We start from the raw sequence: 25,984 nt of genomic DNA on the forward strand, positions 1-25,984 counted from the left end.
GTAAAACTGTTCTTATTATGTGGCCATTATTAAAGTAAACGTTATGGTGTGTGTGTGTGTGTGTAAATAGATGATTTATATGTAGCGTATGATTAGTATTAATGAAGAGGTGGTGTACCTGATCGTTAATAAAAGTTAATATCTCTCACACACTCTCACACTCTATCTGTGTGTGTGTGTGTGTGAAACAGAACACCTGCTACACTAACTAGCAGAACCAGTCGTAACTAGTCAATGCTTGTCCGCCCCACAAGTGTTCTCACTGTACACCTGCAGACATCTAACCTGCTGGCGGCTCTAGTAGTGAACGAGAGACACTGAGAGACTCATCAAATAGAAGATGAGAAGTGAAAAATGACCAATACGAAGGGGAAAGAGAGACAGAGAAGAAGTAAGTAGTGTGAGGAAGTCGAAGAAGAGGAAGAAGCGAATAATTGATAAGTCAAGAAGATTACATGACCAGAGGAGAGACAGAAAAAGTAATAAAGGAAAGAGTAAACTGAATGATGTAATGAGGAAGAATATGTCATAAAAGACGTACAGTTGAAAGAAGAAGACAAATGAAGAACAAGAAATAAGCGTTGGGGAAAGAATTAACCATAAAAGATTAAAAGAAAGAAGAAGAAAGTTAGATAAAGGGGAGAGAATCAATAAAGGATTAAAGAAGGAAGAACATACTAGCTAAGAAGGAAGATAAATGAAGAGAGAAATGTTATGGCAGAAGAGGTAAGAAGAATTAAGTAGTGTGGAAAAAAATAATAATTAATAAAACATAAAAGAGAAACGTGAAAATTAAGAGAAACGGATTTACTAAATTCCGATTAACAGTGACTAACTAGTGAGAGGCAGTGACTAACTAGTGAGAGGCAGTGACTAACTAGTGAGAGGCAGTGACTAACTAGTGAGAGGCAGTGACTAACTAGTGAGAGGCAGTGACTAACTAGTGAGAGGCAGTGACTAACTAGTGAGAGGCAGTGACTAACTAGTGAGAGGCAGTGACTAACTAGTGAGAGGCAGTGACTGACTAACTAGTGAGAGGCAATGACTAACTAGTGAGAGGCAATGACTAACTAGTGAGAGGCAGTGACTAACTAGTGAGAGGCAGTGACTAACTAGTGAGGGAGGCAGTGACTAACTAGTGAGAGGCAGTGACTAACTAGTGAGAGGCAGTGACTAACTAGTGAGAGGCAGTGACTACTCAGTGAGAGGCAGTGACTAATTCAGGAGAGGCAGTGACTAACTAGTGAGAGGCAGGACCAATCAGTGAGAGGCAGTGACTAACTAGTGAGAGGCAGTGACTAACTAGTGAGAGTGCAGTGACTAACTAGGTGAGAGGCAGGACTAACTAGTGAGAGGCAGACTAACTGAAGGAGAGGTGCACTAACTAGTGAGAGGCAGTGACTAACTAGTGAGAGGCAGTGACTAACTAGTGAGAGGCAGTGACTAACTAGGTGAGAGGCAGTGACCAATTAGTGAGAGGCAGACTAACTAGGTGAGAGGCAGTGACTAACTAGTGAGAGGCAGTGACTAACTAGTGAGAGGCAGTGACTAACTAGTGAGAGGCAGTGACTAACTAGTGAGAGGCAATGACTAACTAGTGAGAGGCAATGACTAACCAGTGAGAGGGCAGGTGACTAACTAGTGAGAGGCAGTGACTAACTAGCAGAAGCAGTGACTAACTAGTGAGAGGCAGTGACTAACTAAAGAGAGGCAATGACTAACTAGTGAGAGGCAGTGACTAACTAGTGAGAGGCAGTGACTAACTAGTGAGAGGCAGTGACTAACTAGTGAGAGGCAGTGACTAACTAGTGAGAGGCAGTGACTAACTAGTGAGAGGCAGTGACTAACTAGTGAGAGGCAGTGACTAACTAGTGAGAGGCAGTGACTAACTAGTGAGAGGCAGTGACTAACTAGTGAGAGGCAGTGACTAACTAGTGAGAGGCAGTGACTAACTAGTGAGAGGCAGTGACTAACTAGTGAGAGGCAGTGACTAACTGGTAGAGGCAGTGACTAACTGGTGAGGCGGTGACTAACTGTGAGGCAGTGACTAACTAGTGAGGCAGTGACTAACTAGTGAGAGGCAGTGACTAACTAGTGAGCAGAAGAGGCAGTGACTAACTAGTGAGAGGCAGTGACTAACTAGTGAGGCAGTGACTAACTGGTGAGGAGGCAGTGACTAACTGGTGAGGCAGTGACTAACTAGTGAGAGGCAGTGACTAACTGGTGAGAGGCAGTGACTAACTAGTGAGAGGCAGTGACTAACTGGTGAGAGGCAGTGACTAACTAGTGAGAGGCAGGACTAACTAGTGAGAGGCAGTGACTAACTAGTGAGAGGCAGTGACTAACTAGTGAGAGCAGTGACTAACTAGTGAGAGGCAGTGACTAACTAGGTGAGGCAGTGACCAACTAGTGAGAGGCAGTGACTAACTGGTGAGAGGCAGTGACTAACTAGTGAGAGGCAGTGACTAACTGGTGAGAGGCAGTGACTAACTAGTGAGAGGCAGTGACTCAGTGAGAGGCGTGACTAGTGAGAGGCAGTGACTAACTAGTGAGAGGCAGTGACTAACTAGTGGCAATGACTAACTAGTGAGAGGCAGTGACTAACTAGTGAGGCAGTGACTAACTAGTGAGGCAGTGACTAACTAGTGAGAGGCAGTGACTAACTAGTGAGAAGCAGTGACTAACTAGTGAGAGGCAGTGACTAACTAGTGAGAGGCAGTGACTAACTAGTGAGAGGCAGTGACCAACTGACTAACTAGTGAGAGGCAGTGACTAACTAGTGAGAAGCAGTGACTAACTAGTGAGAGGCAGTGACTAACTAGTGAGAGGCAGTGACTAACTAGTGATATAAATCGATTATCTGTCATGTATGATTGTTTTTACAAGTTGTTTAACGATTTTACAGAAAGTTGGAAATTTTTTTTTTACAATTTACGTCGTGTTTACAGTTAATTTAATGCAAAGGGGGCGGTGGCGGGGTGGTTATCGTACTGGAAGATCATCCCACTGTGCGCAGGTACGAATTGTCATTGAGGAGGTGAAATATAGTTAGCATCAGGTGTGAGTCAGTGCCAGTAATATGAGTCAGTACCAGTTTGTAGTGTGAGTCAGGACCAGTAGTAAAAATCTGACTGGCTCACATTTATTCAGTCCATAAAAGGAGGAATTGTTATCTTGCATTGTCTTGCCTGTGATGTGTGAAGCCACAGGACCACGTGACGCACTGGAATTACTTGAATAATTAGATATCCTAGCTTATGCAACCTAACCTAATCTAATCTGAAGAATACACCCTTGCTAATTTCACCTGATGAGTAAACACTCTAATGCCAACCTAACCTAACCTAACCCAACCCACCTTTACCTACCACCCTCTCTTCCAGGTAGCGTTATTGTGATCAATTATTATCAGGTAAAATAAACTAAAATGTCTAATAACGATGAGGCAGTCCCACACAGGGAGGCGTGTGCGGTATAGGCTGTGAGGATGTGTTTGTTGTTGTCCGTGTGTGTCGGCGTACCACCATATTCATTATTGTATTATGTGTGAATTTGTCAATTTGCAAGTGTTTGGAATTGTCCATTAATTTATGTACTGAGACTTGTGCTGTACAGTCGGCTGCAGGAATTCGTCTCGGCGCTGTATAGTAGTATTGACATTTGTTCATTTGGCAACATCGGTCTGGCAGTAAAGATTTAAAATGACTCTAGCACATAAGAACATAAGAAAATAAGGAGTCTGCAATAGGCCGGTTGACCTGTGCATGGCAGTTCCTGTCGAGAGTTACTACCACTCTCTATCATCCATGAATCTATCTAGCCTCCCTTTAAAACTTTTCAGCGTTCCAGCACTTACTACAAAGCTGCAAAGCTTGTTCCACTCGTCTACCACCCTATTTGTGAACCAATTCATTCCTATCTCCTTCCTAAACCTAAACTTATCCAACTTAATTCCGTTGCTACGAGTCCTATCCTGCTTGGATATTATAAGAACTTTAACTATATCTCCTATATTGATTCCTTTCACCCACTTAAATACTTCTATCATATCTCCCGCACTCTCTTCGTCTTTCTAAGGAATGCAAGTTTAGTTCCTTTAACCTATCCTGATATGGAAGGTTTCTAAGTCCCGGAATCATTTTCGTCATTCTTCGCTGCACCGACTCCAGTGAATTGATATCCATTCCATAATAAGGGCACCAGAACTGAGCAGCATAATCGAGGTGCGGCCTGATTAGCGCAAGATATAGTTGCAATATGACCTCCGCACTCTTATTACTTACACTTATAGATATAAAACCTAATACTCTGATTCTGGAACGACGAAGCTGATTGGTTGACATGAATTGCCATCTACGTCTTTGGATGGCGTCTAGTGTAGTTACAGGTACAATGTTGCATAATAATATCAACCCCACTGAAACGTAAGCCTAATTACGCTTCGAGGTTACGTCTTCGACAACTACACACTTGACGCCTCCACAACTCCACGGAAAAATGTGATGAAGCGGCCAGTTTTCAACAAGTTTTGTCCGAATGGTGCAACCGGTCACTCCAGCCTGATATGCAGTACAGTTATCTTGGTGACAGAAGTTTCGACACTGATTAACGATTGACTTCACGCATGATGATATGGAGAAAACAAGGAGAGAATTAGAAAGAAAGAGAAAGAGTGGGAGAAAATGAAAAAAGGGACAGTGAAGAGAGAGAGAGAGAGAGAAGGGAAGGGGAGGAGAAAGTGTGTTGATAACCAGGAAATGAGGAGCGTGACAGAATTTTTTTTATAAAATTACTGTAGAGGAAAATAGTGTTAGTCTCTCTCTCTCTCTCTCTCTCTCTCTCTCTCTGTATTTTGTATCGTATTCTATTTTTACATTGTTATAAGGAAATATTATTGGTGATAATGGAACAAATTGTGTGTGTGTGTGTGTGTGTGTGTGTGTGTGTGTCAGTCATGATAAAAATCCGACAATCAAAAGATAGCAGTACCCCTCACCTAATCCTCCCCACTCGACCCTCCGCCCACCCCTCACCTAATCCTCCCCACTCGACCCTCCGCCCACTCCTCTAATCCTCCCACTCGACCCTCCGCCCACTCCTCACCTAATCCTCCCACTCGACCCTCCGCCCACTCCTCACCTAATCCTCCCCACTCAACAATGACAAGTCGCAGTAGGTCATTAGGAACGTTACTATAACAGTCCATAGCGTGTGAACAAGACTATGGTCCACCTTGGACATTACACACCGATAGACTGTAGGGAGGGGGGTGGAGGTAGGAGAGGTGGGAAGTAGGGGAGAGGTGGAGGTAGGGAGAGAGGGTGAGAGTAGAGAGAGGGTGGAGAGTAGAGGTGGAAGAGGAGGGTGTGAGGTAGGAGAGGTGGAAGTAGGGGAGGGTGGAGGTAGGGGAGGGGGTGGAGGTAGGGGAGGGTGGAGGTAGGGAGGGTGGGGTTATAAGATAGAGGGAGGAGGGTTGGTGGTAGAGGAGAGGGGTCGAAGAGGAAAAAGAGAGGGTAGGGGAGAGAGAGGGGGGTTGGGGAAGGGGTTGTAAACTAAGAGATAAGTGAAAGAGAATATATAGTAAGAAAAGTAAGAACTTGAGAGAGGTGATAATTATACTTCAATTAAACTTCCTTCCTTCCTTCCTTCCTTCCTTCCTCCCTCAATCTAGTTCATCCACCATTCTTCTCCCCCTTCCTCTACTCTCCCCCCTTCTTTCCTTCCTCTACCCCTCTTCCTTCCCTCCTTCTTCCTCATTTCTTCCACCCTCCTTCCCTTCCTCCCTCCTTCCCTCCCTCTCTTCTCCCTTTCCTCAACCCTTTCCTTCCCTCCTTCCCCCTCTCCCTCTACGGTTGTACAATGTGACTAACACTACTTTGTTGACAAAAATCCTCGCCTCACCTTAGCTACGGTAACGATCGCACCTAGCCCTGTGTTTATTGTTGGTGCTGCTTAGGAACGGAGGGAGTGGTGGAGCGAGGAAGGGGAAAGAGGGAGAGGGAGGGAGAGGGAAAGGGAAAGAAGGAGGGAGGAGGGAGATAGGGGGAGGGAGAAGGGGAGGGAAGAGGAGAGAGGGAGGGAGGAGAGGGAGGGAGGTAAGAGGAGAGAGGAGGGAGGTAAGAGAAGAGGGAGGAGGTAAGAGGAAAGGAGGGAGGAGAGTGGGAAGTAAGAGGAAATGGGGAAGGAGAAGGAGGGATAAGGGAAGGAGAGGGGGAGAGGAAGGTAGGATGGATAGGGGGTGTGGATGTAGGGGTGGATGGGAGCAAATGGAGAGATGGACAGGGTGTAGGGGAGGGAGGGAGAAGTAGTGGAGGGAGGGAGGGAGGAGGAGTGGAGGAGGGAGGAAGTAGTGGAGGGAGGGAGGGAGGAGGAGTGGAGGAGGGAGGGATGGAGAAGCAGTGGAGGGAGGGATGGAGAAGGAGTGGAGGGAGGGATGGAGAAGTAGTGGAGGGAGGGAGGGAAGTAGTGGAGGGAGGGAGGGAGGAGGGAGTGGTGGAGCGAGGAAGGGGAAAGAGGGAGAGGGAGGAGGAGGAAAGGGAAGGAGGGGGAGGAGAGGGAGGGAGGGATGGAGAAGGAATGGAGGGAGGGGTATGGAGGAAAGGTGGAGAAATGGGTGGAGGGTGAGATAGAGGGATGAAGGTACAAGGGGTGGATTGGTGGGTGGAAGGGGTGGAAAGGTATGAAAACATGTGGAGTGCAGGTAGGGGGGGGGAGTGGAGGGGGAGGCAGTAGTCGTGTTTGTGTGCCAGTTATATCCTGGAGCTGTGCGCTACCACACGTGTACTGTAGTTGTGACGCTTCTTGTCAAAGGTTATTCTGAATCAACACGTTAAAGTTATGTCAGGGTTTTTTTTTTCTGAATCGCCGTGTCAAGTCCTACTGAATCAACGTGCTAAGGTCATACAGTGTGTCAGTCATGGTGTCAAAAGTCATTCTGTATCTCCGTGTCATGTGGCGGTGTGTTCCATTACTTTGTGTTGCGTTGCATTTCATTACACTGTGGTATATTGTCTGGTGAGGTATATTAGATGTGTTGCTTAAAGATAAAGCTGTGAATACAGTCATTAATTGAACAGGTGTGGGAATATCTTCACAGGAGAACGTATTGATGGTAGTTACCTGGGCCGGATCTGACTATGTCTAACTCTAAGGTAATTCACTCTCGCTTGATCTAACGTAACCCAAGCTAACTTAATCCAACTTAACTTAACCTAATCTAACCTAACCTAGTCTGATCTAACCCCCTCAGGTAGCGTTAGGGTGTCTGATCATTGGCAGAAATAAGCTGGGGAAAGGATCTAATCTTTTATGTTTATTTGGTATATCCACAATATTCTAGTGCTGAAGTTATGAAATGAACTTTCTGTACAATACTTACAATAAATCTTACAATATATTAAATTTATATTATATACGTCCTGTCTTGGCAACAGTAAATAACAATACCTTTCCCAGATTATATTCTACGGGTACTAAATAATCTCATTTAGTGATGCTACACCGTAACAAACGACAATCGACACAGTAGCAGTAATACTAGTAGCGGTACTACTAGTCGCAGTAACATCAGACTATTAGTAGCAGTAATACTAGTAGCTGTACTAATAGTCATTGCCTCCTTTTTGTTATCTAATTTGAAATTGAATTTGGCACATACAGCGACTAGTTTATTGTGCACCCCATACTCATCCTGTGAGCGGTAGCGCAAAAGGATTACAGAGTAGAGGTCACAATGGGTGTGTATAGCAGTCCCCAGTGGTCAGGATATTATGGTATTGAATGTTGTAGAATATTTAATAAACATTGTTTGTTTAGTTCTGTACACATGATGACGCATTAACAACTGCCTGAGTGTGAGGCAGTATGTCTGGCCGCAGGAGTGTGAGGCAGTATGTCTGGCCGCACACTTTGTTATTCACATTTGCGTGAGAAGTATTCAAGCACATTGTGTGTTTGGTTCTATAGGAATTGACTAAGCTATTATGTGCAAAAAAGTGGATACTGTCTCAATGTGTCGGCTATCTTGTCATTGGAGATAAAGTGCTGTTCCATTTCACACACAGTGTGCTTGGACCTGTCCCTAAGATATTCTTTCTTCACACAGTCAAGGACGTAGTGATGGAGAGTGTGGCCACATATCTGGCCACACACTTTACATTTGGTTTTGTTCACATCTGCTTGAGGGATAGACTGCCAGAGGTACAGTGTTTATATCTTAATTTTAATCTAGCCGTTACATTTTGTAATCTAGTAACCTTGTTATCTGCTCCATATTCAACTGTGTCTTTGTCTTATGCATATTTGTGTCTGGCTTCCGAGACAAGCGCCTGTTACGTTGAAGGAGTCAAGGGCAAGGAGTGAAGATAGGGCATCAATTATGATGAGACTGTCAGTAACAGTGTTTTGAAAAATTTTAATGGCTGTGAAGATGTCAACTAATTCAGTTTGCAGAGTGGATGTCCAGTTGTTAATTCTAACTCCTTTCTCAATTGTATTGCCCCCCCCCCCCCTCCTACAGGCGGTGTTAAGAAACTCATCAGTGTAGATGGTCTGTGTGATGTTATCATCAGTCTGTAGAGTGTGTATGTGTTCAAGAGCTCTCACTTTGGCAGTGTGTTAGAGATATATACTTTGGTTAATTAATTTTTTAGGCGGATACGTCGGCATTGTGATATCGAAGTGAACTGTCCGCCAGGGTGGTGGGAAGTGCTGTCGTATCTCACCTTTGCACAGGTGGTCTAACAGTCGTTTGGATCCATTTAGATTCACCAGTCCGGATACTCGTATATTATAGCAATTTTAAGGAAACCATTTTGTCTGGATCACTACGCCAAAGCCTTAGTGCTATCATAAGGTTAACTTCAATTATTCTTTCTCTGGTACTTGGTATACTAGTTCTTTCCTCGTGAGTACAAAGTACTTCAGTGCTCCCACTCATGAAAAAAAAGTTTACCAGATTCGTGTCTGAATATTTCCAAATCGTTAAAAAAAATCAAGGTATGACAAAATTATATCCAATTACTAAGTAATTAATTTTTATTGTTTCTTCTACACTGCAACAACTAAAAAAATTATAATTCAACATTTATTTAAAAAAAGGGAAGAATAATGTTGTTTAGAGTTGCGAAATTGGCGAATCATGGGTCCAGGGATGCCAAATTACCTAGCAAACAATTTGCCAAAATAGCATTATAACTTCTAAGTTAACGACGAGTCTTAGATATCACAACAAAAATAATATGAAGTTTAGAAAAAAAGTACTATCGAATTTATCAATACATAGGAGGTTTTCAAAAATTTATTTCAAGCTTTCAAGATTGGGGTAAATTTTTCAAGATTTAGTAAACCAAATTTAAGCAGTGGCCCCACTTGTCGCTGTCCTGCCATCGTCGCTAACACGTAAACGATCACCCGAGCGGGTCAACAATCGAGCTTTTACACTGTACTTCCGTTTCTCATTAAGGACTGGGAAAGGATGTCATTGTTTTGTTTAATAAGTTCATGAAATAATTTACCCCATTATGTTTTACATAACTTGACAAAATAGATTAGATCATTATTAGATAATAATGACATAATCTTTACGATACAGAATTCACAGTAGTGTCGCGGTGGCTGGGGCTCAGTATCTGAATCCTCCAAAGATGTATTGTCCCTCAGAATGGTGGCCAGAACACGCGGCATGAATGTGAGGAATAATTTGGTTTATCAGAGAACGCCTTATCACCCTCCATTATAATGGCCTAATCATAGGGTCTACTACAGGTAACATTGGCTTGACCCCAATAATGGATGACGTGATGGAAGTATGACTGACACGTGAGCAACACCATTAATATGAGTGCGTCTCAAGTAGAAGTGGGTCACAACAACATTGATTAGGCTTAGATGGAAAAATAAAATTAAAGCAGCATGACCATAATTTATTATTAACTCCTGAGATTATGTTATATAGACTTAATATTTTTTGTATACATTTGCAGTTAAAAAGGTATAACAATAATTCAAGGAATCTATTCTTTTGATTGCATAAATTAGGCATAATACATGTTGTCACGAAAATTATTCATTCGGTAATCAGTCCAGTCGCCCTACTTTCCAATGATGGGCTGTAGCCTGTCCAGCGGGGCATCGGTGCCTCAAGGTCTAGCACTAGCTCAGGTAGTATTCCCACTGCTAACGTGCGCCATCACATTACATCTCGCATATTTTTTCTGAGAAACTGATATGTGAATATTTTCCCTAGCACTAAGTACACCATATTTTCATTTCTTATCAAGTGTCTTGTATTATCTAGTGTATTAGTGTTGGTTAAAACTGATCACAAACGATAAAATGGGTCGCTCTTTCAGACCACATGTAAAACTAAAATTTATGTTGAGTTTAACTAAGTGTAGCACCGAAACGTAACCTGGCTCAGTAAAACACCTGGTTCAGTGTCGTCTATTAGTTGTTATCAAGGTCTATAGGGTCATCCCGCGCGCAGGTGGGCGGAGCTCTGCTGACGTTACCAGGTTGACTCCCGTACCTCCCACCCTTTATAAACACAATATCTTTGGTTCCACACACTGCACTGTGTTATCTCAAATAGAAAATATTACTAGTAGAGTGTCTGATCCTGCCTCTAAGGACACCAATCAATGTAGTGGGTGATAGAGAATATATACGCAGTACCAAAGAAGGAAAGGTTAAAAGAAAAACAATGTAATTCAGTTTTAGTTATGTATTTAAATAAGTGCAGCTTAAGATAGGTTAATTATAACTATAAGTGCAGTTGCCTTCAGAAGATCCTTTCCTCCCTGTTGTGCTCACTGTAGTAATACTGTAGATATGAGGTGACAGGAGTCATGACCTCACATAACAAATGGGTGAAGGCTGACTAACAGTACCAGCGTATGGATAAACAGCAACATTTATTTGGTAACGCTTCGACAAATCACCTGTCATGATCAGACCTAAGACATAAAATTAAATACAATAGCATCGAAAAATAAATCAAAATCAACATGACGATAGAATGATACATTAATACTGCCACCGCACTCTTTGTGATGAAGTTGCTTCCACAGTAACTCAGAGGAATATCTCACGCTTGCAGTCAGGTTGGTATAAACGTTGATAGGGATTATCAATAAAGCTATTTGGCACATGTACGGACACTGTGTGGAGGCGTTGTACAAGCCATCACACTGCAGGTCACAGATGACATTTGATTCCGTACAAATAAAATGTTAGTTTAAAAGTCACCATACTTGGGTATATGCTAATATATAGTAGCGACTAAAGTATTTCTTGTGGTGCTTTAGTTGTACAAACATACAAACTAAAGTCCAGGAGATATATTTAAATGTATTGTGATAAATAAAGTTTGAAAGGCACGACATTTGCCTGAAATAACACAAAAGCCTAGGATACGGATTGGAATGACAAGGTTATATTGCAACGTACACTTATTGTTAGTGCAGTAAAGGTGATAATTTACTACGTCAACAATGAGCCGAACATTTCACCTCCCCCGTAAACAAACACCCACTGCTCTGGGGGGGTATAAATGCACCCATTAATATACAAATAACATGTGATAAAATGGCTTTTCAATGTTAATGAATGTTTATGGTTGTATAAATGCATTCAATGGCCTTGTGTATCTATTGTGTGTGTGTGTGTGTGTGTGTGTGTGTGTGTGTGTAAGTGAAAAATAGGAAGGGACAAGGCAGTCTCAATTTACGATGGTTAAGTGTTAAAGAAAGACAACGGTTTAGGTGTTTGGCAGAGTTGAAGAGTTAACCTAACTAACCTAAGTGACCTATAATAACTTACCTAACTTAACCTAACCTAATCTAACTTACCTAACCTAACCTAACCTAATCTTTCTTAACGTGAACAGTCGTGCGCTGTTTAGCCACACGTGTCAGCGGACCCGACTGTAAACACAGGCTAATATTTCAACCTCTGTTTATCATTTTTCTTACTATACCCAACTATTTACATTCTCTGGCTATTTACACCTCTGATGATTTACATCTTTTAGCGATTTACATTGGCTATTCGAATGAGGACAGTACAGGGGTGATGTAAATGAACGTGATTGTCTGGGTTAAACAGAGTAGGCTACTATATCAGTTCAACGAATATGCGGTGTTTACACTCTTGTTGCTACTCTTATAAAATTATCATTATTATTTGTTGTATCATCTGTTTGGTGTCATTTGTCTTGATATGTGTAATAATTAGTGAAAAGAGAAGATATAGTTGGGAATATGATCCTTTAAAGCCTAAATTTGTTTGTCATATCTTTATTTTCAACTTTTATTTCCACTCATATTCAATGTTAATATTTTCAGACATCAAATTCAGCATAAAAGTGAACCAGAACCGAGTATCCTTAACAGTTAAATGTTGATTGATTTGCGATATATCATTTATTAATCGTACAATGTGTATGAGCCACTGGCGGGGGAAGCATTCTACCACCAGTTAACAACAAGACACATTTAGTTGTTAATGTTGTTATAGTCATGGTGGAAATGATAACATGAACTGCGGTACAAAATTTGAGCTGATTATCTACATACGAGCCACTGTTTGGATATCTATACCACAAGTGTAAAGTGAAAACAGAAGCTTGTATTACACTGAGTTATCCAGGTGTGGCAAGTGATATCAGGGCACACTTTATCTTCATTTATTTTGTGTAATATAACGTTGTTCAGAATATTTTGAAAGGCAATATTACCATATCCAACACATCAGAGCTGCTCAGTGTTTATCACCAGTTATAAAAACACAAGTGTCCCTTTAAACAATGAGGTCATGGTCTTAATTAAAGCCTAAGGTATTGGGCACTCGTGTCATTAAACCACTCACGCCAGCAAGTCTATTAAGCGCACCAGCGTACAAGCTTCTATCATTAAGGCGTTTTCTATTTGGTTATGCATGCTTATTAGGAATTATAATTAAATGCTGTGAATTATCAGAAGTTTTCATATCAATATAACGAAATATCACACAATCTTAAATAAATTATCGGGTTATCGTTCACGTGCTATATTTAATTCACAACACCTGTAACTATCTTACGAGCCATTCTGAATATCATACGGGTAAACCTCTATACATGTAAAAATATAAACATTTGTAAAGTAATAACGTCATTACGGATATTTCAAATCTCTATTTCATTTATTATCAAACAGTAAATTATGGCGTCGGTATTATAACTAACTGCATGACGCCCCTTTGAGCCAGACGGAAACAGGAAGTTAACATTCACAGATTCAACCAGAAAACATTATATCCATTCACACTGTCTTTTTTTTTTTCGTGTTTTTTTTTAAATGGTTGTCGAATTTAAAGCTTTCGTTATAATGTGAAAGAGGAAATCAATAAATTGGGGGGTTAGGTTAGGTTAGGTTAGGTTAGGTTAGGTTGTCTATAATCTGCCTCAAGTGTTGTGTGTTTGTGAACGTATTGTCGTATGTGTGTTTGTGAGGCTGAGAAGAGAGAGTGTTTGAGAAAGAATTGTTTTCGTGGGTTAAGACAGTGTGTTTGTTAAGGTAGTGTGTTTGTTAAGGTAGTGTGTTTGTTAAGGTAGTGTGTTTGTTAAGGTAGCGTGTTTGTTAAGGTAGTGTGTTTGTTAAGGTAGTGTGTTTGTTAAGGTAGGTGCGGTTTGTTAAGGCAGTGCTTGTTAAGGTAGTGTTTGTTGGGCTGCAGCGTGCCTGTCAAGGCAGTACTTTGCCAAGGCAGTGCGCCTTGTTGGCCGCAGGCCTTGTTACGCAGTGCCTGTTACGCAACGCCTTGGTTGGCTGCAGTGCGGCCTGTTACGCAGTGCGTCTGTTAAGGCAGCGCCTGTTACGCAGTGCGGCCTGTTGGCCGCAGCGCGGCCTGTTGCCGCAGCGGCCTTTCGTTACGCAGCGCGGCCTGTTACGCAGCGTGCCTTGTTACGCAGTGCGTACGTCTGTTACCGCAACGTGCTGCCTGTTGGCTGCAGCGCGTCTGTTACGCAGCGCGGCCTTGTTCAAGGGCAGTGCGCCTTGCTTCACGCAATGCGCCTGTTTCACGCAGTGCGCCTTGCTTCGGGCTGCAGCGTGCCTTGTTAAGCAGCGTGCCTGTTAAGGCAGTGTACCTGTTACGCAGTGCCTGTTAAGGCAGCGGCCTGTTAAGGCAGTGCGGCCTGTTAAGACAGCGTGCCTGTTGGGCGCAGCGCCTGTTGGCCGCAACGTGCCTTGTTGAAGGCAGTGTGTCTTGTTACGCAGTGCGTCTTGTTGTTGGCTGCAGTGTGCCTTGTTGGGCTGCAACGCGTCTGGTTACGCAGTGTCTTGTTACGCAGCGCGCTCCACAAGGCAGTGTGCCTTGTTGGCTGCAGTGCGTGTCTGTTACGCAGTGCGTCTTGTTAACATCGCGTGCCTGTTGCCGCAGTGCGCCTGTTGGCCGCAGTGCGTCTGTTGGCCAGCAGCGTGCCTGTTCAAGGCAGCGTGCCTGTTTCGGCTGCAGTGCCTTTGCTCAAGGCAGTGCGCCTGTTGGCCGCAGCGTGCTCCATACGCAGTGCGCTCTGTTGCCGCAATGCGCTCTGTTTGGCTGCAGTGCCTTGTTGGCTGCAGTGCTCTGTTAAGGCAGTGTGCCTTGTTGGCTGCAGTGTGTCTTGTTTGGCTGCAAAGTGTTTCTTTTGTTAAGGCAGTGTTTCTTTGTTACGCAGTGCGGTTTGTTAAGGCAGTGTGGCCTTGTTAAGGCAGTGCGGCCTGTTAAGGCAGTGCGTCTTGTTGGGCTGCAGTGCGCCTTGTTACGCAGTGCGTCTTTGTTAAGGCAGCGTGCCTGTTACGCAGCGTGCCTGTTGGCCGCAGCGTGCCTGTCAAGACAGTGCGTCTGTTACGCAGTGCGCGCCTTGTTTGGCTGCAGTGCGCCTTGTTACTGCAGTGCGTCTTGTTGGCCGCAGCGTGGCCTGTTTCGGCTGCAGTGCGCTCCGTTCGGGCTGCAGTGCGGCCTGTTAAGTGTGTGTTGTTAAGGTAGTGTGTTTGTTAAGGTAGTGTGTTTGTTAAGGTAGTGTGTTTGTTAAGGTAGTGTGTTTGTTAAGGTAGTGTGTTTGTTAAGGTAGTGTGTTTGTTAAGGTAGTGTGTTTGTTAAGGTAGTGTGTTTGTTAAGGTAGTGTGTTTGTTAAGGTAGTGTGTTTGTTAAGGTAGTGTGTTTGTTAAGGTAGTGTGTTTGTTAAGGTAGTGTGTTTGTTAAGGTAGTGTGTTTGTTAAGACAGTGTGTTTGTTAAGGTAGTGTGTTTGTTAAGGTAGTGTTTTTGTTAAGGTAGTGTTTTTGTTAAGGTAGTGTGTTTGTTAAGGTAGTGTGTTTGTTAAGGTAGTGTGTTTGTTAAGGTAGTGTGTTTGTTAAGGTAGTGTGTTTGTTAATATGGTGTGTTTGTGAAGATTTTTTTTTAAGGGAATAGTCCACCCGGGAACAGGTCACCGACCCACAACGTAACCTAGCCTAACCCCACCTAACCTAACCTAACCTAGCCTAATCTAACCCAATCTAACATAACCTAACCAAACCTAACCTAACCTAACCCCCTTCAGGAAGCATTAGGGTATTTAATCAACAGGTGAAATAAGCTTAGGTGAAGGGTGATCCTTAAGGTTAGGTTAGGTTAAGTTAGGTTAGGTTAGGTTAGGTTAGGTTAGGTTAGGTTAGGTTAGGTTAGGTTAGGTTAGGTTAGGTTGAATCGATCTATTGTTTATCGTTGATTGTATACACCTGCACTCTCTTGGTATGTACTAAACCAGTGTGATATTATATTCTCATTTTACCAAATAATTATCTACTTATCTGTCTATCTGTTTGTCTATACCAGGTAAGTCGATCTACCTGTCTATATCTATTTATCTGGTTACACAATTTTCTGTCTATCTTCTTATCTATCCATCTAGTTAAACACCTTTATTTCTATATATCTATCTATCTATCTATCTATCTATCTATCAGTAAACCCTATCAATAACAGATATCCCAATAAATTAATAAATACAGTAAACCCGCTCAATAGTGAACTTCTCAATAGCGGATATTCTCAATAACGGATTCCTCCCAATAAGGGACATGGTTTGCAAGAATTAGTCTGGTATTCGGAGGGTTCAGTGTATAGTGAGATGTTTGCCAAGCGTATGGGAACTACTTTTACTTTTAATAGTAACCAATAATGCTAATTTTTTCCTCTCTTTTTTTATTTATATTTTGTAATTATACTCTTATTTTCTTTTTTTTTTCTTCTTTTCACTTCTAATTCTTTTTCCCTTATTTCCTCTTCATCTCTTTTCTCTTCGTGTCTCTTTCATTTTCCATCTGCTGTTTCCATCTCTTCGGTAAACAAACAAAGCGGTTACAATAGTCAACATACCAGAGTGTACCGAGAGAATATGCAGGATGTAGTCAGGGTTTTTACCAGATCGGACGTGCGAGGAAGTCTGTTTGCTGGTTGAATATTAATCATTTGAAACCTCACGTGAAGATTAGACACCCTAGCTTATTTCATCTAGTGATTAACCCCCCACCCCTAATCCCTTATCGCAATCTAATATAATTAATGTAATGTAATCTAATGCAATCTAATCTAACCTAACCTAACCTAACCTAACCTAACCTAACCTAACCTAACCGAACCTAACCGAATCTAACCGAACCTAACCTAACCTAACCTACTGTACCAGGTTTTGAGAGAATAGGGCCCGAATCAAACCTGCTCTTCCTTCATGACCAAAACGGCCCTAGAATCTATTTTGTATGTCACAGTGCCCCAACACTACACACCCAGCCCGAATTTTTCCAGGTGACGACTTGAAGTACAGGTAATAACTAAAATCCCACTCCTGTGTGATGTTTGGATGATGATGCTCTCACACCTTATTTTCAATTGTGTAGTTTCATGCCAGTTACTAAATACTGTATTAGGTATTTTGTATTTGTAGCATAGAGAGAAAGCATGCGAAGACTACTATGTGAGTTTAATGGTGGAATGGATTTGTGAGGAAAGATGGATCAGCTGTACTGTGTCCATTACAGAAGCTATACTGTACATCACTGAGTTAATTTTTATTCCCGAGCTGTTTGATAATGTTAGCAATATGATGAACCACTGTGGGAGTGTTAACCGGCCGTGTAAGGCTGTAAAATGCTCCACTACAACAACCATTTGGACAGTGTGAGGAGTGTACATCAAACAGTGTGTGTTGTGGATGTTAAACTCGCCCAACATTATGAGTTTGGTTGTGGGATCTTCTTGAATGTTATGTATGTTGTCAGTGAGAGTGTCAAGTAGACTGAGGGCCACAGTAAGATTAAGAGTACGATAGGCCCAACAAAAGTACTTGACAGCACTTCATCCTCTCCACCCTATCCCCTCTCCTCTCCTCCCGTCCCCCACCCCTCACCCTATCACGAGGGAGTTGAGATGAGATAAAACAGTAACACGTTTTTCTCCAATTAAAAACACTTCTCTTATCTTTATCTTCACCCATAACCAGTCTCCATGCGTTCATTCCTTAGCTCATCTTCATTCATTCGCCTTTCATTCATTTTCCTCGTATTTTCATCAACTGCTTCTCTATTCTAATTTATACATCTCTTTATTTGTTCCCTCCTCTTCTTCCACATCTTCTTTCAATCCTTCTTCTTTAATCTTTCCATCTTTATCCATCTCTTCCTCGTCCTTCCTTTCTTGCGTTTCCACCAGTCTGCTCTCCTCCTTTACTCGAGCGAGAGTGAGGTACTCAACACTCGGTAAAAAAAACTACCATTACAATTACTGCACGAAACAAACTGACACTACAAACGAAGTGGTTCAAGAAGGCCCCTGAGGCATTCCTCCCTGCGCGTGTATGGGTTCGGCCACACGTGCTCGAAACAAGTGATCGGCACTCTTAAGCGAGTCAGAGTTAGTGCTGCCACACTAACACAATTTGAAACTTGATCGGAACTCTGTGCCTCATTACTCCATGTTGAATACACATTGTGAACGGTGTTGTAGCAGCCTAATATTGTGATATACGTAATTAGTGGTACCAATATTTCCTGATATCTTACATAAAGAATGTGCATGTTATATAAACTGATCATGATTATTTTGCAGAGACATACATAACAGTAAGAGCTCTGTATATTGACGACAATGTTTAGCGTAATTGATACTGTTCGTAACGCTTCGGCCTTAACATTTGTGGATAGTTATCAAAACAGTTAATCAGCACCATCACTTAAATGTAATCACATTGTTCAGATGCGGCTTCCTGGAAACAATATTGACTTAATAAAACCAATTGTCAAGCTGGATTGGGTGCAATGGATTAACATGTAAATACACAATTGAACTTGACTTATCCATCTGACAGATGACAATATTGTGCATAGGTGCCATACAGATCATGATAAAATATATTTTCAGTGCGCTTTTTGACATATACCAGTCATGTCTTTTGTAATCTTGTGTTCTGGCTCCGGGAACAGCAAACTCTTCACTGATGGAAGCTGATCCTCCTCCAGTAGTTCCACATACTTTTGCCCGGTAACCACCCAGGACCAACATCCTCATCATATCTAATAAAACAATAGAAGGAAAATTAATATAATCACATTTTGGAGATTCTGTATAACACACACACACACACACACACACACACACACACACACACACACACACACACACACACACACAGGCGCTGCTCCTGCTGAGCAGCTGTCCCCCTTGGCCAATGCTCGGCCCATTCCCCAAGTCCCTCTCCCCGACCCATCCTCACCACCGGGATATCAACATCATCAAAAGTGACAATTTCATTTCGCAAAGAAGTGGGATCAGTGTTGAACAGTGATGAACAGAAGTTTAAGCCAGTGAATTCAGCACTAGACAGTACCAGTGAGAGCAGTGACCCACCACTGAGATAAGCACCCCTGGGAACTGACAACTGTCTTCTGACTACGAGATAACACAACACCACCCAGCAGGGCGAGGTACTGTGACACCACCCCACACCACCCGGTGTCCCATGACCACGTGAGGTCCTTCATTTCAACACCCGAGGACGAGTTACTACACCACGTGAACACCACACCACCTGGTGTCTCCATGACCAGCCCAGGCCCGGGCCATCAACTGTAAACTATAATAATTTGTCTGTTCAATCATTGTTCCTTCTCCTTTCAGTAATGAAAGCTTTTGTTAAACGACCCACCTACCCCATGCGTGTAATAAGTTATTTTTGTCCAGTGTATATTTTCAGCCTTCGGGCTGGTGAACTTTTTCAATACACCGTTAATTATTATTATTATTATTATTATTATTATTATTATTATTATTATTATTATTATTATTATTATTATTATTATTATTATTATTATTATTATTATTATTATTATTATTATTATTATTATTATTATTATTATTATTATTATTATTATTATTATTATTATTATTATTATTATTATTATTACACACACACACACACACACACACACACACACACACACACAGAATATTACTTTTGTAATTTGTACTTTTTTTTTTTACTTTGAGTTAATTTGGCTAAGTGTTCCTCCTTTTTGTAGTTTGTGTTAGTTTTGGTTTATTCTGAACCTCTGGAGTGAAGGTAAAATAGCAAGTGTGAGATATTTTTAACCAGCATTTTGCCATTTTATCCGTATTTGAGTTAATGCATTTAACTGTAGTAGATTTGGTAATTCACATGGACAGGCTGTAGTAGGTAGGCTGGGTACAGTAGGCAAGTCTCATTGTTATAGTATCTGGATAACACAAATTATTGCTGTTAAGTTCTGGAACTCTTAAGTGACAGGCTTCTGAGGTCAAAACTTATTTGTGTGTTCTGTGGTTTATTTTAGTTACGCACTGTGTACACTTTATAAGATCTGAGAGGATAGGGGTGAATCCTCTCCATGGAAGAGACTGAGTAACACTTGGAGGCTACCCTTAGTTAAGTGGTAAACTTCCCCATTCAGTGGTTGTGAGCTCTCTGTCTCTCCTGGTTGGATAGTTTGAATACCTTTGTGATGTCCCCTTTGTTTAGCCCTGCCTTCCACTTATACACCTCTATCAGGTCGCCCCTCACTCTACGTCTCTCAAGGGAGTGCAAATTAAGATGCTTTAACCTGTCTCTATACTCAAGGTTCCTAATGCCCGGGATTAGTCTTGTCATTCTCCTCTGAATTCTTTCCAAGGATTCTATATCCATTCTGTAATACGGTGACCAGAACTGAACTGCGTAATCCAGGTGTGGTCTCACAAGAGCAAGATACAGTTTTAGGATGACCTAGCTAGTCTTGTAACTAACACTCCTTTGTATGAACCCAAGTACTTTATTAGCCTTGTTACGAGCAAAAACACATTGTTTACTTGGCTTAAGGTTCCTACTTATCATTAATCCTAAATCTCTCTCGCAGTCGGATTTCTCTATGGCATCGTTGTTCATCTGGCATCTGGTTTCCCTGTTTACATATCCTATACTGAGTACTTTACATTTGTCCACGTTGAATTTCATCTGCCATTTTTCAGACCATTCGAAAAATTTGTTTAATCTTCCTGTAGTTTTGTGGAGTCTCGTCAGATTTAATAACACGTCCTATTTTAGTGTCATCAGCAAATTTACTTATGTTGCTGTCTATGCCGATATCTATGTCGTTTATGTAGGCTATATAATAAATAATAATGGTCCAAGTACTGAGCCTTGGGGAACTCCACTTGTGACGTTCTCCAATGGGACTTTGTGCCATTAATGCTCACTCTCTGTTTCCTGTCCTGTAACCACGCCCTAATCCATTTAAGGATATTACCTTTGATGCCATGTGCTTCTACCTTTCTAATTAGTCTTTCGTGGGGGACTCTGTCGAAGGCTTTGCTAAAGTCGAGATATACCACATCATAATTGTGCCCCTCGTCCACCTATTCGAAAACTAATGAAAAGAATGTTAATAGATTAGTTAGACATGAACGTCTGCTTGTGAAGCCATGCCGGAATCATTGATCAATCGGTGCTTCTCCAGGTGATTTCGAATAGAGTTTGAAATGATTGCTTCCAGTAATTTGCCTACTATTGATGTTAGACTGATTGGGCGGTAGTTAGAGGATAGTGATCTATCCCCCATCTTGAAAATCGGTATTACATTCGCTATCCTCCAGGATTCTGGTACTACACCTGTTTTTAAGGACATGTTAAACAACTTTGCGAAGGGCATACTAAGCTCTTCCTTACATTCCTTTAATACTCTGGCAAATATTTACCTGTCCTTCCCAGTAAGTGTATTTCCTGCTAAGCTCGCCTGCCACCTATGAAATGTCACCTCGAGAGGAGAGCTGTTAGACACCCGATAGTCAGTGTTAAGAAACATTGACGTTATGAAGGTTTGGGTATGAGAGGATGTTACATAAGGCAGGCGTTGTATCTTAGTGGCCCTCTCGAGTGTTATGCTAATTATGCGCTGCCTGAGAAACAGTTCATTCCCCCCTCTCACCCCAGTTAGGTTAAGTTAGTTTTGGTTAGGTTATGTTAAGTTAAGTTTCGTTTGGTTTGGTTTGGTGATGTTAGTTTAGGTTTGGTTATGTTATATTAGGTTAGGACAGGTTAGCGTTTGGGTGGTTAATGTTAAGATGAAATAAGCTTGGAGGGAGTTATTCTTCAGGTGTTCTGAGTAAAGTTATTTAGTATTCAATTGTCCGTAATTTACATCACTTTATCTAGACGTCACAGGGGATGGTGCTGCACCCTGGTGGTGGGTAATACTACGCACAGTTGATAAGATTAGTCAGTCTCTTTCCACTTGTTTAAGAGGGAGTACTGTATATCCATCTCACTAGTCTTGAAAAAATACCCAAAGTAGAATTCGAGTAAAGTTTTTGTTTGTTTTATACTTGACAGGGCATTTGTGGTATTAGTGGTCGTTGTGACATGGCAATTAATGGTAGTAATGGTCGACGTAGTAGGCAGCTGGACCTCTGAAAATAGTCGTGTTGACAAGAGTTGTGAGAGAAGCTGCCTACCAAGGGACGCTTCAGATGTATTCCTCATTATTATTGTTATTAACCAATTTAGTTTCAATAGATTGATGAAGATTTAAATATATTTATACCGTGTTAGTATTGATATCGAAACAGTTTATTTAGCCAGAAAAATACGGATACAGGGTGAACAAGAACAACAACATTGACATGACTGGGTCGAGTGAGCACCTGTGACACCTGCTGTTAAACAGGTATGCAGTGCATTTATCTCAAGGAATTATTGTAGATAACATTTAATATCATCTGGATTTCTACATGTAACATATTGTTAGTAAATACATATTGCAATGTTACCATTATTATATGTATGTATGTATGTATGTATGTATGTATGTATGTATGTATGTATGTATGTATGTATGTATGTATGTAACTTCAGTACAAACAGAATATGAGAGCAAATCAGTGGAAATACTAATTAAATAAAATACACAGACACACACACACACACACACACACACACACACACACACACACACACACACACACACACACATTTCCTTCGAGAAACAACGGGAAAAACGCGCATTTCGATATCGACTCATGTCATAAAATCTGTTGCAAATCAGGATGAATAATAATAATAATAATACCGAGACGCAATAATCATTGAACTATACACGGTGTTCTGAATACGGTCGTCAAGGGTGAGTGATGAAGCTAAGAAACGACTACAGAACACGCACACTTTGACCCAGAAAGCCAAGGTTTATATGTACAGTGTGTGTGTGTGTGTGTGTGTGTGTGTGTGTGTGTGTGTGTGTGTGTGTGTGTGTGTGTGTGTGTGTGTGTGTGTGTGTGTGTGTGTGCCCAGGTTTATGAGTAATTATTCATGGGGGGATACAGGTGTGTCGGTATTAATTCACCTTCATTTGCTACACCTGTGAAACCTTCCACCTGGTGACATGTATTAGTATATTTTCGGTCGTAATCATCTCTAGATATTTATTTTAACGAATCTAAATTTTATGTAAGTATAATTTGTAAAATCAGATAGATATTTTTACGACTATTTGGTAACGATAGAAAAATAAATATTGACTCTACTGGTGTGATTCCATTTTATATACAGGGTAGACGATGAAACGCGAGAAACTGCTAGTGTGTTTAGTTTATTCTTAAATTGTAAGATAGTTTTGTTTTCAATTAATTAGTTTATTATCATAGTTATTATTATTGTTATTATTGGTGTTGCTATTGTTGTTACACCTCCAGGTTCTTCTCGGCTTTCATCATACAGTACACTTGGTTGACCTCTGACAACAGTAGACAATGTGACAGTTTTGTTCAAGTGCTTATCAGTAAAAAGACACATACACACACACACACACGCACACACACACACAAACACACTCACACACACACACACACACACACACACACACACACACACACACACACACACACACTTACACATTAGCCTTAAAAATACAAATTGTTGTTAAGTCATTAGTGTATATGGGTGTCTTTGTATAGATAATATAGAAGAAAATCTCGACTTTGAGTTTGACGTTTTGAATAGTGTGTATGTGTGTGAGAGAGAGAGAGAGAGAGATTACCATATTCCCAGTTGAGGCATTTTCTGATGTGGGATGCACTTATAGTATAATGCACGTAAGAGGGTCTGAGTGCCTTGTAATACCCCATATGAGTACATTTTAGCGGGTACAGGTCCCTTTATAAACAAACATCTTAGGACACAATGGGTCATTTTTCTCGTGTCGTACACACTCATTTTTTCGGTCTGCCATGAGCTTGTCCAGTCGTCTCATTAAGTACTGACCCCGAGAGCAGTTTATCTCTTGTTGTTATTGTTGTAGTTCCTCTTCCTCCTTCCCTTCCTCCTCCTCCTCTTGCTTCTTTTCCTCCTCCTTCTTGGTCTTCATTATTTTTATATTATTGTATTTATTGCTAATATTATTATTAGTAGTAGTAGTAGTATTACAGTTATTATTATTATTTTTCTCATTTCTCTTATTGAAATTATAAATATTACTATTAATTAAATTATTATTACTATTCAGAGTTGGATGGTAGGAGAAGGGGAAAGACCAAGAAGGAAAGGAGATGGAAGGGTAAGGCGAAGAACAACCCAGAAGCAAAAGGGTGATGATTGTCCAGGCAGCAACGGTGTGCGTGAATGAGTGGATATCCATCGCCTCGGAGGTTTAAACGGGAAAGAACTGTAGTGCTGACGACTGCTGCTGATGGCATGCTGATAGATTGATATTGGAATGTGTGTGCGTGTGTGTGTGTGTGTGTGTGTGTGTGTGTGTGTGTGTGTGTGTGTGTGTGTGTGACTACAGCTGGATGTTGAATGAGTGTGTGATGATCTGTAGTGTTGTGATGATCTGTTTCCTCCTGATTCTCGCTACTCTGGAAGAATTATCGTTATGATAGGTGGTAGTAGTAGTAGTAGTAGTAGTAGTAGTAGTAGTAGTAGGACGGTGAGAACCTCTATCACAGGACTTCAAACACATCCAACGAAGCCCGTGTTGACATCAGCGCTCGAGGATTCTGGACGCGGGGACAGCGAGCCTTCTTTGACATAAGGATTTTTGACCCTATGGCCGCATGTCACCGTAACTTAGCTCTCGATGCTGCACACAGGAGGAACGAGAACGACAAGATAAGGGCATATGGGGAGAGAATTCAGAACGTCAATCAGGGCAGCTTCACTCCTCTAGTGTTCACAACCTCTGGTGGGATGGGACCAAGTGTAAGATGCTTCTACTCCAGACTCGCGGAGGTGATCTCCGAACAGAAGCTGCAGCCCAGAAGATCTCGACTGTACTCCTCTCTGCTTAGGTCTGCATTGCTTTGCCTCAGGGGAACGAGAGCATCTGCCCCAAAGCCGACAACAGTCACAGATATCGACTTTGAGGTAACAGTCACTGAATGCCTCATAGATCTGCAAATCAATTAATTCAACACTGCTAGGCTAGCTACTTATGTATTAGGATATTTAATATTAAGGTAATAAAAAAAAAGAAGTAGCAGTAGTATAGTAGGTGTCGTTAGTCTTGGGGAGGCTGGAGGCCACGATAAAAAAGATAAGGATAAAGGTATCATTATTATTGTTGTAGTAATAGTAGATGTTATTGTTTTGGTTATTGTTGTTTAACGTGTTGCCTTAGTTGTCTTATTGTTGTTGTTGTTGTTGTTGTTGTAATATTAGTAGTTGCTGTTGGAGTTATTGTTCTTGATTTCATTTTTCTTTTTGCTTATTATTACTAGTAGTAGTAGAAGTAGTAGTATTAGTAGTAGTAGGTGGCTTTGTTATTGTTGTAGTAATAGTAGTTGTTATTGTTTTCGTTATTATTGTTTTTGATGTTGAAAACTATAATCACCTCTGTTTACATTGATTTACCTGTATATATTAAAGTTTCTGATATATTTACGACATTGTTGTGTGTGTGTGTGTGTGTGTGTGTGTGTGTGTGTGTTACACAAAATAGGAATAATTTCCTAATAACGATAACTTCGTATTTAGATCATCATAATACGTACAAATGAAAGTTTCTTAAAAATCCTAACCTAAAGTTAGCTAACTTCACCTTACATACTTTAAGTATAATTTTGTTGCATGCTGGTGGTAAACAACGTCTCAGATAAAACAGGGTTAATTTTACCATATTCTCTGCACCAATTAATATCCACTACGTAGTACCAATAAAACAAAAACTTATCCCTATCTGGCAAAAACTTTAAAAAAATTTGAAGTTCAATCGGTGATTATCCCTCTATAGCCTAACATACATACATACATACATACATATATACCGGGAATACATAACTATGCAAATGAACATGAACACCTGTTCATTTACATATCAAAACCTTACTCAGCAGGTGCAGTACAGTACAGTACAGTACAGTATTCAAAAGCCAGGTCTGCCTCCCACCCCGTACATGCTGCCTGACACTGTACGGAATATTTACTTG

At 41.2% G+C, this 25,984-nt stretch overlaps 1 protein-coding gene across 5 annotated transcripts in view; it reads left to right on the forward strand.

Annotated features, from left to right (window-relative positions):
* The first annotated feature begins 269 nt into the window (after positions 1-269).
* LOC121854762 (carbohydrate sulfotransferase 11-like) overlaps positions 270-25,984 on the forward strand; it is a 34,797-nt gene continuing 9,082 nt past the window's right edge. The window contains exons 1-2 of one of the 5 annotated variants that reach the window (XM_042349516.1): positions 270-726; positions 24,064-24,114. In XM_042349516.1, the coding sequence (XP_042205450.1) occupies positions 24,107-24,114 (8 nt within the window). In that variant the 5' untranslated portion in view covers positions 270-726; positions 24,064-24,106. Of the gene's footprint in view, positions 727-6,761; positions 6,811-21,779; positions 22,231-24,063; positions 24,115-25,984 lie in introns of those variants that run through there. The other 4 variants (XM_042349515.1, XM_042349514.1, XM_042349518.1 and 1 more) reach the window with 4 other exon arrangements.

Source organism: Homarus americanus, unplaced genomic scaffold (assembly GCF_018991925.1).
Source record: "Homarus americanus isolate GMGI-L3 unplaced genomic scaffold, GMGI_Hamer_2.0 scaffold53233, whole genome shotgun sequence".
In the NCBI taxonomy this organism is placed as follows: Eukaryota; Metazoa; Arthropoda; class Malacostraca; order Decapoda; family Nephropidae; genus Homarus; species Homarus americanus.